This window comes from Lepisosteus oculatus, chromosome 8 (assembly GCF_040954835.1).
Source record: "Lepisosteus oculatus isolate fLepOcu1 chromosome 8, fLepOcu1.hap2, whole genome shotgun sequence".
Taxonomy (NCBI): domain Eukaryota; kingdom Metazoa; phylum Chordata; class Actinopteri; order Semionotiformes; family Lepisosteidae; genus Lepisosteus; species Lepisosteus oculatus.
The window spans coordinates 42,715,789-42,735,498 of record NC_090703.1 but is presented as its reverse complement, the minus strand read 5'-3'; the positions used below and the strand labels follow the sequence as shown (position 1 = coordinate 42,735,498).

Below are 19,710 nucleotides of genomic sequence, written 5' to 3'. Positions count from 1 at the left end.
AGTATTAACAATTGTCTCTGAACTGTTGGTGAAAAAGTAATATCACAAAACTACTTCTGTGCAGGTTTTTTAGATATAGAAATTTAGAAACATTTACCTCAATAATCCTTCATTTTGATGAAACATGTTGCAAGGAGCACCCTCCAAGGTTATGCTTGCTTTACAGGAGCATGCAGATTAAATAATTTTAAGAAATATGAATTATAGAAAATTAATATTAATTGGCTCTCGCATTGTTGTAATCTTGGGAAACAGAATAATATGATATTGCAAATGTGCCAGTAACCAAGTGCATGGATTTCCCTATTTTGTACGTTTGTGAACATTTAAAAAGTTTTCTTTTATTGGGTATCTCACATGGCATAATCACAATAGCCAAGTAATGAAACAAGTGGTGTTAATCGTTAACTCAAGCTAAACCAATTCTCTGCTACATCATTAAATAAGCCCTCTTAGAGCAATCATGGGTAGAAAAAAGATTATTAAAAGCACATAAACAGGTAGAAGAGAAAAGAACAGAAGAGAGAGGTAGAGAAGCTTAGAAGAGTACTGTATCAAGGCAGTGAGGGAGAAACCTAGAGACAAGAACTTAAAGCCTCAATAGTAACAAGAATATGTCAAAATAAAATGAACGCTTAGAGGACCAGGCTCTAGACTTTGTTATCGTTGATGGAATAGGCTCCAGCTATCTCAAACCTGTTTTGGATAAAGCAGTTAGAAAATAGATAGACAGGTTCTCCATTTATGGAATCCACAGGCTGACAGGCTGAAGATTTTTTTTTATTGTTTAGTGTTTGAGATTTGGAAACAGGTCCCTATTCATTTATCAGGTGCTTTTGAGTGATTTAGTCTTGGACACAAGTTCTGTCCTTGCCCTTTTCAGTTTTTTTGTGTCTTAGTTATAAGGAACATTCTGTGTCCTCTGGGTGTGCAGAAAACACATGCTCTGAAACTCACAGGATATATCTGTACAAACTACCTGTAAAGTTGTACAGTATGTGGTGTATTTGTGTAATTTATTCAAATACATATTTGTTCTGTTTTAGTTATAGTACATCACCAAGATTTGCCAGAGAAATCAAAAACACATGGGCAATGTAATACTGTATTTCTTGACTACAGGGGGGAGTCATTTGTGTTAATATTTAGAATTTGTTTGTGTTAAAGAAAGCTGGTGTCAGGGTCGGATATGTGATATTGTTTTGATATATCTTATTTTCTAATTATTCACTCTTATTTGCAACAATTGAGCGAGGGTCTGTGTTCTAACAGGCTGATGATAGAGTAATTATCTTGGTAGTTTTTTGCATTTTTAACCATGGCAGATATTGAGGAAGTCATTGTAGGTGAAGAGGTCCTAGAGGTAGATAGTGGGTCTTAAGAGTATTGAAGCCACTATACCATGGCTAGAGGGGAAATGTAACAATACAATATGTATATACTGTACTAGGAGGCATTAGAAAATCATAATACAGATATTTGAACTAACTGCATTTTTTATATTTTAATGCTTCTCATTATACTATATGCATTCTCTGTATTCCTTCAGTCATCTGTAAACGTTACCTTATTGGCTGGAACCATTGCTGCCTTAATTCAGAAGGCAAAATAATACATACATTGTACAGTTAGTGGTGGTTTTAACAATTCCTTTCATGTCCCCTTCCAATTTATTAGTTTGATAGTTATATATAGCAGATAATAAGAAGTCTTAATTGAATTCAGATAAGTCAATTGAGCATAAATTCTCATTAAAATCACAACCTGGGGAGAACCCATTTATTCATAAGCAATTTGCTACTACAATCTGTGTGAAGTACATACAGTAAGGTACAACATTCTTGCCTTATGTGAGATCTGACCCAAAAGATCTCCACTACGGATCCCGAAAAACAATTGCAGACTGCTATACTGCACCAAAATATTTTTTATTTTATTTTGGTGCTTTTTGGAATACACTTATTTCTTCTCAGTTCATTGGGAGAATCTCCATTTAACTACGTACACCAACACTTCATTTCCAGGGAATTATTTTTAAGAGCAGCACAATAATCAGGCTCCCGGAAAAAATAAAGATCCCAAGGTACTTGATCCAGATGAATTTTTGCACAGCTTTACATCTGGAGAATCTGCTCTGTAAGAAATATGTTGCTTATGAATAAATATGCAGGGAAGCCTCATGGGTCTCTATTTATGGAACAGCTTATTCTTTTGGGCACTTCTTTATGTTATTCTGGTTTTTCTCTGCTACAGTAACTGCAGTTGCATTTTCCCTCCCTAGGCACAGTGCCAAAATCTGCTTTGTAAAGGAAAAGATAAAGATCAAACAGCTGAGACTTTGTGGCATTTTAACAACCACATTTATACAACAAAAATGTTCATGTAAAACATATCTCTCTTATATGATGAAAAACTGAACCCTTATCAAATAATTTAGTCTAATGTTTCTTCTGTTGGTTGGTTACATCCTTGGGCTTTCAGTGTGTTCTTTCAACTAGGGCACTAACAATGAGAGGGTAAAGCAGTTAGTGGGGTTCTGTCTGTTTTACTGTCTAAACACGACAACTCATTTTGCATCTTGTGTTAATATTACCAAAGAATTGCTCTTTAAATATGAATGATATAGGTTTTGGCTCCCCCACAATCCTGTTGTAGTTAAAGCGGTTAGAAAATGAATGGATGGAAAATACTTATAATAATTGCGGTGCATCATGATTTTGGTTAATGGAAAACAAGGTTTATATTTGTCTGTAGTTGCTTTGTTTCAAAGAACAGATCAATTATTTTGTGTTTGTTATTGATACGCAATATAAAAAAACAAAGTAGCAGCTAACGTTCAATTTGCTTCGGTTCATTATCGATCGTTTGCTGTACTTTCTATCTGATTTCTTTCCTTCAACAGGGTAATGCTGAAAGCCAGTCTTTTGTCTTTTTTTGTTATCAAAGCAAATTAGCCCCACAGACTATGTGACTACACTGAGAATAGTGTACATCATGTGACTTAGTTGGATAAAATTGATTACATCTCTGTAGTCACTTTAATCTTGAGCCATGAAGAATTATATGGAAATCTAATTTACTTTACTTCAGAATACTTGGAATTAGGCCATGCTTTAACCAATGCTTTAAGATACAGACAAACCCCAATAATGTGATTGGAGAAAAACTATTGGTATTTTGACTTTGACAAATAACTGGCCACTTGAATCAGGATGTCAGAACTCCATAAAAACCCAAGTGTTTACTGCCTTGGCAGTGGAGTTGGGGGATGGTAGAGTGGTGTTGGTGAAATGCTGTAAAACCGATCTAGAGATCAGTCACATAAAGCCAATGACTGTCAGGAACTGAAGTCTGTCTTTCTCCCACATGATTATGAATGTTACTTTGTCTGCTCAATTGGGTTGTTAAGATACCATTGTTCACCATAGTGTGTCAATATTTTGTATGAGAAAATATTAATTTATCAATTTTTGCCCAATGAAATGTTATCTGAATGTGCAGTTATTCAGCAATATTCACTGTATTTTTTTGTTTCAGTACTTTACTGTCCTTCTTATTTAAAATTCAATTTTATTTGTAGTTTCTTTTGTAGGAGAGGTAGTATTGATAATTTTTCAACTGAAATGTAAACACCAGATGAAATATTTTATATAGAAACATTCATTTTAATTTTTAATTTCATTTTTTCATTTTGAGATTATGTGAAGGAAAATAAGATATAATTTCAGAGTAATTATATAAACAATGAACAATTAAAATATCTGTTCTAACATAATAACTGAAAGACATTAGTGTGAAAAAGAAGAAAATAAGTTTATCACAAGAAATTAATGATTTAACATAAGGCTATGTCCATATTACATTTTTTTCAGTAACCTCATCATCTATCTATCACTTGCAAAGCACGCCTTTCCCGATTAGTGTAGCAATGCATCATGGTACTGTATATATGAATATTAATTAACTCTGTTTCACACTGCTAGAAAGCAGAATTGGAAGATCTTTCTTGAATGATCTGTCTGGTAAGAGATTAATTCATAAAATGAATTTAATCCAGAAATTGTCATGCTATCAGCTTCTAATGAACCACATACTACTTCATCCACAATCCTTAATTCCTCATTTCGTAGATCCGACAGTTTTAAAAATTGACAAGGATGGATGTGGATGGTTTTCAGAGCAATATTTAGTTGAAGTACCTTAAAAAGAATTTTTTTGTATGCAGTCAATAAAACTGTTATGCTAGTTGTTTCTATTTTTAACTACCAAGCAAAGGAAAACTGACCACTGGCATTTGGTGATCATTAAAAGACATGCTTTTAAAGAAATGGCATAGTTCAGTGCGTGGGCGTTTCTAGAAACTTATGTGGTCTTGATAAAAAGAAGGGGAGCAGGAACTGATTTTAGAGAGAGGAAGTCTCTATACCTACTCACATGCTTTTTCTCAATATGTCAAGGAATTATGTTATGTTTTATACATTACATTTATTTTTCAATAACCTCAATTTATATTATTATCTCATATGCTTTTGATATTTTTTGTACTGGCAGTCAAGCTGGACTACATACAGTGTGTTTGTGAGGAATAGGTTGGTTTGTCTTAAAATATAAAAATGTAGCTGTTCTTGCCAGTGCCATCTAAAAAAGATTAAGGAAAGCCAATGGATTTCAATAGACTGTTAAAAAGATGTAGAAACAATATCTGGCATTGCTGTCATTTAAAAATAGCTGTATTCCTAAAGTCTTAGTTACACCTTTGATCAGAATCTACAATCAGGCCGTGCGTGGTCAGAATTTATAATTTCATTCTTCATTTACTTGAGAGAAGCAAAAGTATATGCCCCAACAATGTGCAGCGCAAATCAAGTATAAATGTGAAATGAAGGCTTGACAGGATTATCATGGCTGGCTTGGGCAGCAACAGGAGCAACTGTTTTGCGACATTTACCTGCAGATCCTCTCGAAACCTGTGGTCTTCAGAGCATTTTGAGTTTCTAATGGGAATTCCTCACTACTGCCTGCCCATGGCACCACCTGTATTTCAACAGTTCTGCAGGTTTTACCCTGCACTCTGGGTGGTGTCTTTCACTAACTCAGAATGTCTCACACCTGCAGTATTAATCTTTCATCATATGTCAAACCATTCGGCTGGTACAGGGCTTGGGCTCTTCCATGAATTAATGGCCTGCACAAAACCATCATGTAGTCAATTTTTATGTGGAAGCCAACAGCTGACTTTATTTGACAACACATTCTGGTTGATATCTAGAATGCTTAACATGGCACAGAGTACATCTGGTACCTACATTATCATTCACTCCTGCCAGTACTGGAAAATAAGTATGGCTATGAACTTTATTTGCAAAGCAATTATCACAGGAGGCTGCAGTAACTGAAATGATTAACAATTCTAGCTGAGCAGCAATAAACATTTCCTTCTTAATCATGTGTAACAGTCACAGTCGCATAGCTGGAGATATGGATTAAAGTTTTTCTGTGATAAAGCAATAATAGTGGCCATTTGAGTGTTACATTGTATTTCGCTACTTTACTTTTAGCAGATAATTGTTTTCATCGTTAAAAAAATAATGTTTTTATCACAAAATAAAAATTAATGATCTAAGGCAGTGTATCTCTATTTATGTCAGAATATATAAGACAATAAATATAATTTAGTAAGTAATAAAGTGTTAATAGTTGCTCATTAACAGAACAAGCAAAACAAATATTCACACATCAAGCCCTGCATGCACATTGATTGAAGCATTAGGTAAGCCTTGTTTTAACATGAGTTTCATTGATGGGATTCAATGTTCTAATAAGACTGACACAGGCATACAATATTTACTAAGGACAACAGTCCCAATTGCCCCAGCTAAACTATCCATGTTCTTGCAGACTCAGTAATCCACAAACATCCACTGACAAGACCCATGTTTTGGTGTTGGACAGGTGATAGATGACACAATTATTAGAGATCCAACTAATACAGTTTGCCCTGAAACTTTTATACTGGGAAGAAAGACTGTAAAAACTATACTGTATGTTTAGGTAAGTAACAGAAATAAGTCAAGTGGAAATCTGCGTAAAAAATAAGGATGTCCACTTGAGTTCCAACGATGTCTACTAATTTAAGAAAAGAGTCATAGACGTGACTTTAATGTCAAAGATAAGAATGTTTCTTTCTAAAAGTCTTTGGTACAGTCCTTGAAATAAAACAGTGAGACATCACAGCAGAAATTCTTTCCATGTTGTATCATAACGTATTACCTAGAAAAAAAGCAATGATCATTATTTTTAGACATGCTCTTGGGATAATATTCAGATTCACTGTCTGTTATATAAGAGGCAACTGAGCATTGCTTTGTTCCTCTTGAGTATATGCATATGATTTATCGAGAGAAGTAAAAAATATTGAAATGAAGAGGGGGAAGGTTTTAAAAAATAGATTTGCTTTAATTACCCTTGTGGAAATGCTTTAATGAGTTGGAGCCTCAGGTTCATACCATTTGTGCCATATAGTGATGCTTGTGTTAGAAAAAAAAGAGTGAAATGTGTAAAGGCATATCTCCTGTGCATGATTTGTGAAATCTTTTGTGTACTTAATTCCAAATTATTGGAGAGATTCTTGAAGCAGAATTAACCTGTAGCATTAGCATAGAGAATATTGTGCTTTAAATTTGCTAACCAGTTTCTGGTTGTTCTGTTGGCAAATATAATGTGAAAGTCAATCTTATTTGTGTTGTTCTATAAGATATAACATCTAGAACTCTAAAAGTTAGAAAAGAAGCACACAATACATTTCGAGAATCAAGACAAGTTCTTGAGATTATATGGCTATATTAATGGAGGGAGTTTTGTTTTTCCATTAAAGTGGGTATGTATTGTAGTATTATGGTAACATGACAAAATCATTGCATGACCTTCATTTGGACAGTTATTACAGTACATCACATCAGTTTTACTGTAGATACTGTTGGCATGTATTTCCACATAAAGAGTGTCAGACATAATTTAAGAGCACCATATAAAATCAAAAGATTAAAGATAATCAAAAGCAGATGCAGACATTTTATTTGAGGGAAGATTAAGATGCAGTCCAAAATACAATCCACAATTGTTTTGGATGGTTTTATGAATACATCTTTCGGTTAAACTCAACCTAGCTAGAGAGGTGAGAGGTCATTTTTTTTAATTATTGGAATTTGGATTCTCTCGATTTCTGGATTGATTGCTGGTCATTTTGTCAGTACTGCAGTAGTGTGACATACTCATAAGAGTATTTTAGGTGTCTATTTTAATTAATAAAATATAATGCCGAAAGTTTTTCAGCTAAATATAGAATGTAGAATTTAGAATTGTATAATGGTTTTAAAATTAATTTATTCTAACAGGATATTATTTAATAATTCACGAGTAAATGTTGAGCCAGTCAAATGATTTTAAAGAAAAAAAATGACAAGATGGTGAAACTCCACCAGTATTTTAGAAGCTCATCATAAATAGTGTATTAATATGTCTTACACTATTTATATTTTTGTTGATTACATTGCAAGGGTACTTGAAAAAATAGCCAGTGTCCTTTAAGCACCATATTGACACATAGTTAATTTGGCATTAAGACATACAGTAAGGACATAAAAGATTTTATGCAAATTATTGTGGATGTTTATGGTGAAATTGTATATATGTTGTGGTATTTACTGCTACTGTTTGTTCCCAGAATGATCATCCTCCATTATAATAGACAGCCTTTTCTAATACACTATAGATTGAAAACAAATATGTTAGGGTAGATGCTGTTGGATTTAATTTGATATTTTATTGTTTGTATGTCAGATCCCTCAAAAGATTATTTTATGTACAGTAAATGCATTGCAAATCAGCAAGATCCACAGGCAAATATAACTTAACATACACTTTTAAAAATCAACTTAAATAATATTTTTTCAAATTTGAAATATTTTTCAATTGTGCTTTTGGAAACTGATGAAATTTAATTATCCATTGTTACAACTGCTTTTGAAATTACCTTTACTTAAATCTAGTTCAGTCATAAAAGTAGCTTTTGAAATGCTAGTGAATAGCCCTGAATGTTGGTTTTCTCTACTGTAGAGAAAAAACTGGCACCTTTCACATAAACATCTGTTAATACAGGGATTTCTTAACTCCAGTTCTGAAGGCTGCAGGCTTTTCTGAGTTTCATACTGTAGCTGATCTGACCATAATTGCTTAGTTAAATCAATAATTATCTTAGTAATAAATTCAAATTGCCTGTTATTTTTGGTCTTGAGCAGAATTCCAGCTGTTAAGAACTGGCGTTATCCATCTCTGAATTAATAACTTATAGTTTATGAGCTTCAATAAGCTGCAGGTTTCAAATACAGTTCTGCAGCAAAAATGTTTGTCAGGGTTTTAGATTTCTGCAGCAATTGGAATCTTTTCTGGGACCTGGCATATTTCCCCTTTGCCTGACCTCTTTGCAGTTACTACTGTAGGAGGAGTGGTGAGGATTGAAGAATGAAGGGTTTGAACCAAAACTCAACGTCTCTTTCTGTGTTTTTGCTTCTCTCCTGTTTAGTTGATCAGTGGTGGTTCAATTGTCAGTGCCGAGGCAGTATGGGATCACGTCACCATGGCCGATCGGGAGTTGGCATTTAAGGCTGGGGACGTCATCAAAGTCCTTGATGCTTCTAATAAGGACTGGTGGTGGGGCCAGATTGATGATGAGGAAGGATGGTTTCCAGCCAGCTTTGTAAGGGTAAGTCCCCTCAGTTTTATTAATTTACTCTTCGGCTGCCTTGAAACAGGAGACCATTGATTTCCGAAACCATTGATCACTATATAGCATGCCATATCATGTCAGTATTTCGGGCTTCTGTAAAAGGATGCGAATGAGTAAATGAGTCTTATTTTGGATGGATTTGACTTTTTGTTATGTATTTTCCTGTGTTGGTGGTGTTGTTGGGTGGTAGCAGAAACAGTGGGATTCAAGGAAAATGAGTTACAGTACATCAATTAAAAACAATATCCAGAAGGGAAATCAACCTTGGACTATTGAATGGCTGCAAGGTTCTATTTTTTTTTTATTTTGGTGCTGTATATCACTGATCCATCTCCATATAGGAAATATTCATATTTCATCATAGAGTTCTGAACAAAAGTGTGTTTCTTGTTCTTTTTAAAGGTTGAACCCCATCCTCCACATCCCCAAACAAAACAAGTTTTCTATATCAACCCTATAGCAGCTCCAAGATTCCAAAACACAGCTTCCAAGGTGCGTTATTTAGCTCATGAATCATTAAAACCCTCTAAGTCCGTCAAAACAGGCATTTCAATACATCTTATTTTTCCCATACGTCTCATCCTGTGCACAAATTAACTAATACCACAAATGCTTTGGCATCCAGAAGTCATCAGTGGGAGAGTAGGTGAAATAAATATGTATATATATATTGTACCATTAAACAATTTATAAAATCACATGTGAAATACATATCCAATCAAGTCCAAATCCTGACTAGAGAGGCTACTACAGTAGGTAGTTCTGTTTTCCAGCTACAATGGCACTTTGGCCACAGCTTATCCTCATTTCTATGGTGTTATGCAGAGAGTACACACACCTCAGATGGGACACTTGTCCATCACAGAACCTTCCCCCAGTAAACACTGGGTGGAATTTGGCTATAGTACCTCCCTGAAGGTACGACAATGTCTGCAGGAGGGACTTGAACCCACAATCCACTAGTCATGACTCTATGCTGCCACCTAGTGAAAAAGGTAATGAAACCATCTTCTTTTGTTAATCTATGGTTCAGAAACAGATTGCAGAAACAGAGATGGTTAATTACATACTAATGAATGGCACATACAGCATCGTATTCGTTTTTTGCACTTCTGATAAAAATACATTTGTGAACACAGATGGGCATAATGCTATTTTCCAGCTGTGGAAGTCTAAATTTATACTGTGTGTTTCCCCACATTTATTCTTTTTTAGTTTAGGTCTGAGATCACTTGAATGAGAAGCACATCAAACATTGTTTACAGAAATATGTCAGGTTCATAATTTTATTAAGTTCTCCAGGAGCAACCTGACATTAGCATAACCACTGAGTTATCTTTTGTTTACAGCAATGAAAGATAAAATGTAATCTGCAACAGGAACATAGACTTTAGTATTCATGCCATTCCATTTTTCACATACTTCTCGTTTTGAAATAAACCCCATTTAATGCATTAATATTTATGTAGATCCGTATGTGTAATGCTTTTATGTATTATGGTGATCTGTATTCCTACTTTATACCTGTTGGAACACTTGCTTTCCAATCGAAGTTTTTTTAGATGAACAGCTACTGTTTATAATTGTGGGGCAAAGTACTGTGGCAGAGCTGCAATATTGAAAAGCTTGAAGGTGTGTTTGTATACCTTAATGATCTGATACTAAGTAAAATAGGCATTGTACAGTACCTTAATTATACACATGAATGCATTAAGAAAATGACATTAATAGCAGCTACTTTACATCTTTAGACTTTTTTGAGTATAAACTGTAAAAAGGAATTATCATTCAGCATTTCTGAAACAAAGGATTATCATATTTCCCAAACCCAGTCTGATTTTCAAATGATGTTATATTATGTATATTGAGTTTTTCCATGTATAATAAGCTAGAACTGTCTGGTTTAACTGAAATATGTGCAGAAACTGTAATGCATATTAAGCCTCAATCTCCCACACAAAGAGGCCTAATTATTTTGACCCAGAATGTAGATTTATGCCTGTTCTGTAATTGCCTAGACTAATACATATATGGCCTAAGCCTATGTGAGTATGTCCTCTGATTTAAATCATTTTTTGACCTTTGACTTAGCACAGAGTTAAATTTGTTGGCTGCTCGTTTCCAATATTGCCTCCAGTAATGTGCATTGATGATGGATTTAGAGATGCTGTAGATTGCAGAACGGGTTTCCTTGATTCTATTGCCCTGGAAAGAAAGTGTTTTACATTTTTCCTCTATTAATTATGTTTATTCTCATGCAGTGATGACATGTTGAATTAGTTAATATGTAAAACACACATTCAAGTTGGAAATTATCTATTTAAAACAATTTCTTCTATAAAGAATACCAAACTAATAATGCTACTAAATGAATCGTAGTACTCTTTGTCCACTGGATTCTTTTAAATTTTGAGACCGCACTACAAGCTTAAATGGGGTTACTCTACTATATGTGCAACTTTCTCTAACTTAAACTTATTACATTTCACTTAAAAGAAAGGTAAGAAAAGAAAAATAAGACAATTTGTATTTTTAAATACTTAAATATCATAACTTATGTGCTAGTTCTTTCTTTTTTGTCTTTGTATCCCTTTGTGAATGTGTCTCGTTAGCATCCTGGAACTCAGTTGTGAATAATGTACAGCTATGCAAATGTCCATTTCGACAGGTTCTCTCAAACTGAATTACAGTAGGAATGCTTTGTCAGTTGTTACAGAGTTGAAGTCATTCTGTCAGAGTTGACATTATGACTCACTGATATTACCTGTAAAGTGCCCACTGAAGCAAATGCATTTGCATATTTATAAGTGACAGAAACTGATTTGTAGAACACACAACATTCACAAGCAACACAGGATATAGAGGCAAGTACAGAAACCAATATACATGACATTTTTTGATGGCCACAACAGCTTTCTGAAAAATGTTAAAAAAATCTTACATTTACAGTTCACCATGACTGATTGTACTTCTACATGTTGTGGAGGAGCATATCAATTTCAGTTTATCTTGAAAAATAAAATCCCAGGTCTCCATGAGGGAGAAGAACCTTTGTTATAGATAAATTGTTCTGTATTTGCGATTGAACTAATTCCAGTAGCATTTTTGGACTTGCTAATGTCATGGAAGGGGCTGTAGAGTCAGAGTTGTTAACTGCTTTAGCGCTGTCTTTATAACCTCAGAAGCGAAGCAGGCGGCTTTAAAACAACGCTTTTCAGTATGCACCACAGGATGTTCTGTAGTCAAGATCTACTGTATCTATACAAAGAATTCGTCTCACAATGATTCTGCATTTGACCATAAAAATGTGTTTCACTCCGTTAATGGATGGGTGCATTTTTACAGTAATATTTGAAGCAAACTAAAGTAGAATTTTGAAATATGCTTGTTTTTCTTTGCTGCATCCTATGCATTTTATATAGTGAGGACTGCTTTAATATTAGAATGACAAACAAAAAGGTGTTATCAGGCAGCTTTCCATTTTTTAAGCTGATTACGTGCCCTTGAAGTAAATAAGAATGTTAATATTGTGCAACAAGGCCAAAATACTTTTCAGAATGATGTTTGAATATTCTACTGTGTTAAATTGATTGTACGTATAGTTGAAGTTGAAGAGCAACATGCAGTATTTGAATTTCTCCCTCTCAAAAATGAAATCCCAGGTATTTATTGGGATGCATTCAAGCAGTACACTGCCAGGCAATGATTCTTTTCTCTGGTTTTACACCGGACGCACAAATCAATGGGATTCGCAATTTACAGCGCTGTCAACCTCTAACCTTTTGTCTGCCATCGAATTAAAAAATGAGCTGAAGGTCTGAACCGTACTGCAGATGAATCACATCTTCATGGAACACTGAGTTAAAATGAGTTCTAAGGATTATTCAATGTATGCATTTTAACTATTGAGGATCCAGAATAAAAAGATACCTACAGTATGACTTTTAAATTGAGATTTTTTTAAACAAAAAGAAGCAAAGGAGTGATGACAGATTTTCTTATTAATACTGTACCTTACATGTCTGTTCACGAATGTTACAGTAGATACAACATATTTTTGTGGGATGCAATATTGATGACTGAATATCAGTGAGGACTATATATACTGTACAGTATATGTGAGAAGAATAGAAGTTTGTTCCTCTACTAAATTTAAATTTTAAACCAAATGATATTGAATTGTAATATATGTTTGTGTCAAGAACATAGAATTTATTTTATCTGTATTCATATCAGAATGAAAGTATTAGACGGCTTGTTTACTACCAGAGAGACTCACTTAATGGAGTTTTTCTACAGACGTTCGGGCAGAGGTCAGACTTGAATCTCGCCCACTTCCTCTCTGCTGCGCATAGGATGCTCAGCAGGCAAGATTTTTCACATTTTACTTGCACCCCTCCCTCCATCCTATCCTCACCCTTACAAAAAATCAGGGGGTAGGTCCTGTCAGCCTCGACCTTATGGTCAGGTTGAAATTTCCTCAGCCAGTCAAGTTATACCAAATAATGTAAGTATACAATTTACACTGTTTAAAAAATGTTTGGCCTATTGACTCCCAGCATGGTATCATTTTAGTGAGAATACTGTTAACATCTAATGCACTGTCATTCCTGCATACCTGTATACCAATATGGATGCACAACTGCTACTTTGTTCTTGCAAATCAAATTGCCTCTGATTGCCTCTGATTCCCTGCACCAATCAAATTATTTACACCAATTAAGACTGGTTCTTATTTATTCATCACAAGCTGCTGCAATAATATTCTCACCCACACCTAATCATCTACTGCTTGTAAAAAGCAGGCGGTGGTGCAGTCTGCTACTGCTCAAACACCATTTGACCATGTAACTCTGGTTACCTGAGAAGATGGTTAATTTATGGCAAATGAGGTTGCAGCAAAAACTAGAATCAGTACTGTTTTTTGACAAAATCAAAACTACCTGTGTCTTGGGAGAAGTTGTACGATACTATAAATATTTTACCACATTGCATTTCCGTTGGGGGTAAAATGGATGTGACTTATTTTAGTTTTTGGGCTTTATGGATAATGCATCTTAATTCTTGTTTGATACACTATAAAGAGAAGGCTCTGCTACTTTTTTGTAAATGACTCTTTTCTAATAATTGAGAACATGTCTTTTCACTTCTTTTTTTGCCTGTGCTTTAGGCATGTGTGTTGGTTCTCAGGGAAAGAAATTATGCTGCTCAGGTATGATGATGATGATAATGATGACCATGATGATGATGATGATAATTATTATTAATGTTTTTTTTGTCATCATTGTTGTTGGTCATTGCTGTTGTTCTAAGGAATTAATGCATCAGCTGCTGGCTGTCTATTGGATATTGATATCCAATATTAATATCCAAAACAAACTTAATACTCAATAATACTCAGGAAACAAATCACTGAATTTTCCTCTGTGGTGATTCAAGTTACAGTATTTTAGATGCATTTGCATATTTATTCAAGATATTTCAGATAATAGAATAAATGATAATTAACTGAATAGAGAAATAAAGTCATTCCTGTAGCAACTTCCCAAACCTGCACTGTGGAGAATCTGCATAGGTCTGTGATGACATACAATAGCTTTGTGACATCACACAGCAGTCTTCAAACAATGTTAGAGGAAATTAAGCAATACAAAGGAAACCCTTCAAAGCAACATATAGTCACTGTGTTCACACAGCTGTTATTAAGGACACCAATTGTTCAGTAGACAGATTTATTAACAGGATGGGATTACCTCACTTGTACTACTGATTGCCCTTTTGTTCCGTAGTTTATGTGTGGCCTGTTTTGTGAACTACTATTCAAAACTTATTACTGGCACATTGCTTTACTTCAGGATTTTTGAACACTGGTATTTCCTAGGCCTTCCTTAGTAACTATTAAATGTTTGTGTTTTCTACTTTTTCTAGTGATAAAACGAAATGTGCAATTACACCATACTTGTAAATTATTTTTTTTTTAAAAAATAATATATTTTAAGTAATATATAGTTTCAAAATGTCAAGTGCTTTCCTCCTCTCTTCTTGCCAGTTTATTAAAGAGTGGTGTCACAAAATATGGTCCAGTTGATAATGGACTAGAAAAAAGAATTCTGTGCCTGACGTACAGTGTACTAAGCATCATTAACACCTACTGTATGTTGGCCTCTGAAAACGTTTTCCCTCAGGTGCAAATATACAACTAGTATTCATTGTCAAATTTTGTCACACAAAACATTTGGTTGTGACAGCACTTATATACATAACTCTGTTGTATTGATAAAAACATTATATCCAAAATGAGCTCTGTCTTGCCTCCTTTACACTGACATCTTCCTGGGAATTGAAGAACTACCATCATTCAGCTTTGGTAACCTCTGACCATTGTTATAAGTCATGGCACTTGCACCCTTGGGACCAGAAGGCAATCCCAGGACCACTCAATGTAAAACAGAACATGCAGGGTCTTTTGGGTCTTTTGTCTACAGGGTCTTAAGGGTTTTGCCTTGTCTGAATATTTTTTAAAATTCTATTTGGTTACTATTAAAAAACAAATCTTGCTTCTAGACTGGTAAAATAATGTTTGCAGCTTAACACAACTACTGCTACATCTGAATTGCCTGAGAACAAAGGTTAATACAGCAAGTAAGTAAGGTGGAGCTCTAGCCTAAAGGACATGTTCCAAGTCTGTGACTTCACTTTGCCCATGTATGAGGAGATAGCCAAACAGGGGTTGAAGAAGTTGAACACAACTGTTAATTGTTTCAGTGGTATGCCTTTATGACTTCAGTGAAGCAGAGTGTTTGAAGAAAAGTTTTCAGTAAACACATTTTCAGAACACAGAATGTTCTTTAGCCAGGATGGATGTACACAAAAATGTATCTCACACAGATCAGACAGGCTCTGTATTATCTAATTCTGTTTTCAAACATAAACATATACAGTATTTCACTGAGATCAATAATGACTATGTTTACAAGCAAATTACAAGTATACTTAAATGTAATGGTTCTGGCTTCTTCTGTTTTTATCGATAGTATTTTATTGATATGTATTTACAATACACCAGAGTATGGATTATTTTAAAATAGGAATATTATACCAAAAGGTACAAGAACTAGGCTTCTCAAGGTGTAATGTTCTGAGACAGCTTGCCGGTTGTTTTAATCGTAATTGTGTTCACTTTGTGGAAGAGTGTCTGCTGTAGAGCTTTACACATGAAAGAAATCATGTACATCAATGAATCTCAACAAATAAACTCCTGGTTTTCTTTAAAGGCTTCCACCATCCTCATTCTAATATATCCTTGGGTCCGTGCAGTACAGAGACATATACAAAAATACTTATGTGTTATTCATAGTGATCGTTATCAATTTCAATAACTGCTTATCCAATTCAAGGTCATGGTGGACCAGAGCCTATCCTGGGAAACATTGAACACAAGGCCTTGGATGGGATGTCAGTCCATCGCAGGTTACACACAGCTACAAATATGCACACACTCACGCCAGAGCCATTTTTACAGAAGCTGGTTAACCTACCAATATGTCTTTGAGCTGTGAGAGGAAATCACAGCACCCAGAGGAAACCCACATGAACATGGAGAGAACATAAAAAATCCATCAGCCACAAAAATTGAACCTAGGGGCCCATCACTGGGAGGCAACAATGCTAACAACTGTACCACCCTGTCGCCCTAACCCTACAATTAACCATTTCCAGAGTCTTTTTTGACCCCTTGTGGTAGCCACTTTGTTTTTGTGGTATGAAGTCCACTCAACCAGATCCATTACATCTTGAGGTATATACAGTAAGATATAATAATATTCCATAGCACAGTTTAGTTTCATACAGAATTAATATTTTCTTTAATAGCAAGAGTATGGTTAGGTCAAAATGGTATACTTATTTTCAGATTTGTATGGTACATGAGACAGCTTTGTACCCTTGAAGTGAGCAGGAACAAAGTCCTCCAGCAATAAACACCAAAGTTATTTTTGTTTGAGGAATACACAAAGTGACAGTTTTGTTTCCAGAGCTGAGTATTCAGTTTGTTGCACAAATACGTTTCAGTTTCTCATATACATTATTTTCAAATACTGTATAAAATGTGTAAGAATCGAGAAATTTAGTTTTGTGTATAGACAGTAATTTGTTTTTTCTACTTGAAAAGGTTGGCCAACCCTCAGATTTTCTTAAATCTTTCCGTTTTCTCCAAGTACCTCTAAGGTAACATTTAACATTTAAGGACAATAGCCTCAATGGATCAGAGATATATTACTCGGGGGGTAAGTCAAATGGCCTTATGTCTGTTTTTTTTCTTACTCTGAATGTACTGTAGTTTTGAAGAGCTTTAAGCAGTTTAATTGAACAGAAGTTCTTATATTACAATGCGTGCATTAGTGCCCCTTGTTGGAGATATCTGAAATCATCTGGAAACCACTCAAAATGATTACAGATTATTTTGAATCTTCTATATGGATGAATCTTCTGCATTGAAGGTGCATGTTTTATGACACATGTTACGGTCTGGGAATGGAAAATGTATCCTTAAAATGACTATACCGTTCACATTTGTACCATACATTATACTGTATACTGTATCATACATATGTACTGTACAATTAATATGTATAAAGACAAATAGGTACAACATTTTCAAAGGTAGGCACAATATATGTACAACAGCTTTAATTTAATTTAAGATTTAATGGGGTCAATCAATCAAAGTGCATTGATTGATTTTTGGTCCAGCTTTTCATTGGAAATGAAACATTTTTGGTGTGTGCTGAGATTCCTATCTAAGACAATTTATTTATGACTTCTAATTTTAAGATAAGCCAATTCCTGTTTGCTACTAATGTGCATAAAGGAATTTAGACCTAAAAGGCTGTATTCCATTGTTGTTTGGGGGAGAAAAAAAATTCTCAGTTGCACTGAGCATTTCTGTTACCTAAGAGATACAGAATATATGGAACAGTAGTGGCAAATGTCTGGTCCAGAAGTTCCAAAACAATTCCCATCAGTAGTGGCAAAGGACTGAGCTGTGCGAGGTGCTGCCTTTCAGATGGGGTGTTAAATGAGCTGATTACTAGGTGATTAATTATCTCATACAACATTTCAAATGAGCTGAGGTGTTAAACCTTGTGTCTGAACCTTCTCCGGATTGTACAGAATCCCTTATGTAAATGTAGGACATTTATAAAGTTCCTCATAAATTCAATAAGACGTGTTATTACTAAGTTCACTAACTGATGTATCAGCTCGTAATGTAGCCACCCAATACAGGGTTGGTTGGGGCACTGATCACAAAACAAGGGGATCTGCATTAACTGAAAATTAATACATCTTACTTTTTTGTAGTGATTAAGTTTAATTTATTTGAGAAAAGGGGGAATTTTGCATGATAGGGGAAAAATATTAAGTGCTCATTTATCTGTAATGCAGTTAAACATTAGACAGCACTTAAACTTTCTGTCCTAGAAGCTTCTGTATTATTTCTATTAAACAAAACAACACAAATGGTCTGTTGGCTCCCTTGCAGATTCTTTCAAAAGCATTTGGCAAATGTTTCTGTTGTCTATCATCAACTTTGTTGTACTGCAGAGAAGTGGTGAGGGAAATTCTGCACTTAGAATGACCCCATGGGATATCAAATCAATAAGAATTTAGTGCTTTTCCTGATACATGCAGCAGAGAAAATGCAAAACACCTGGTAAAATCAAATATCATCTAACCCCAGCAGTTTTTATAGTGTTTTCTCTATTGCTTTAAACAGTGGGTCGATCAAATGTGGAACATAAAACATATTTTGACATTACAAATTATATTCATAAAACATGACTTGAAATGCATTTTAATATAGTACTGCCCCTTTTCATTATGTGGGCTGACAGCCACTTTTGCCCAAAATGAAACATGTGCTTTAATTTTCCAGTCACCACAGTGTCTAAAAGATATTTCAGTATTCAAGCCTTAAGGAGGAAGACCTTGCTTCATTATGAGCTTATCCAAATGTCCAGAAAAGATGTTTCAGAAGCCATTATACAAAACAGTTTATATTTAAAAAACATAAAGTGCCAGATCTATCCTAGAACTGCAGCACTGTACAGTATATACTTATATAGTGTATGAGCAACTCACCAAGTCAAATTCCTTGTAAGTGAAAACTTACTTGGCCAATAAAGTGATCTATCTATCAAGACCTGTATTGTACTTTACAGTAGCTGTTTTTTAGTCTCCATTTACTTCATGTTTGTTCCCTTTCAATCTTTAATTGGATTTAGCTTTATATTTCATGGGGCTCATGTCATTTACAGTCTCTTTAAAGTCCTTTATTTTTATACTTTTTTGGGAATTGCATTATTGTATTGATTTCACACATGTGACTAACTGCATTATAAACTGCTTGAGGGTGAAAGACTAACTACTACTTACAAATCCTACTACTGTACAGCTGGCCAATGTTTCTCTTGGATATATTTGTTAAAATATGGGTGAGTGATACCTTTGAATGCTGTAATGATGTTACCGTGCTCATCTTTCTAAATTTAATGTCACCAGTTATGGGTAAACCAGGAAGATGGTGTGGAAGCAGCAGAGGGGAGCAACGAGGTACAAAATGGCCACCTGGATCCCAGCAACGACTGCCTGTGTCTTGGAAGGCCTCTCCAGAACAGGGATCAGATGAGGGCCAATGTGATCAATGAAATTATGAGCACAGAGAGACACTACATTAAGCACCTGAAGGACATCTGTGAGGTAAGCCTGCAGTAAAGAGTATTCATTCTGTAGTCTCAGTGGGGCTTGCTTTTTCAGTCCATTTGCTTCATTGTAGTTGATATGATGTTCTAAAAGCTGCATAAAATAAACACCTGCTTTCATTGAACCATTTGTGCCCCAGCTAGGAATCAACGCAGTCTTGGCCC

At 34.8% G+C, this 19,710-nt stretch overlaps 1 protein-coding gene across 5 annotated transcripts in view; it reads left to right on the top strand.

Annotated features, from left to right (window-relative positions):
* arhgef9a (Cdc42 guanine nucleotide exchange factor (GEF) 9a) overlaps window positions 1-19,710 on the top strand; it is a 145,412-nt gene that overhangs the window by 84,465 nt on the left and 41,237 nt on the right. For 4 of the 5 annotated variants that reach the window (XM_069193471.1, XM_069193470.1, XM_015351402.2 and 1 more), the window contains 3 exons: window positions 8,582-8,761; window positions 9,188-9,277; window positions 19,346-19,543. In XM_069193471.1, the coding sequence (XP_069049572.1) occupies window positions 8,582-8,761; window positions 9,188-9,277; window positions 19,346-19,543 (468 nt within the window). The remainder of the gene's footprint in view (window positions 1-8,581; window positions 8,762-9,187; window positions 9,278-19,345; window positions 19,544-19,710) is intronic. The other variant, XM_069193472.1, reaches the window with a different exon arrangement.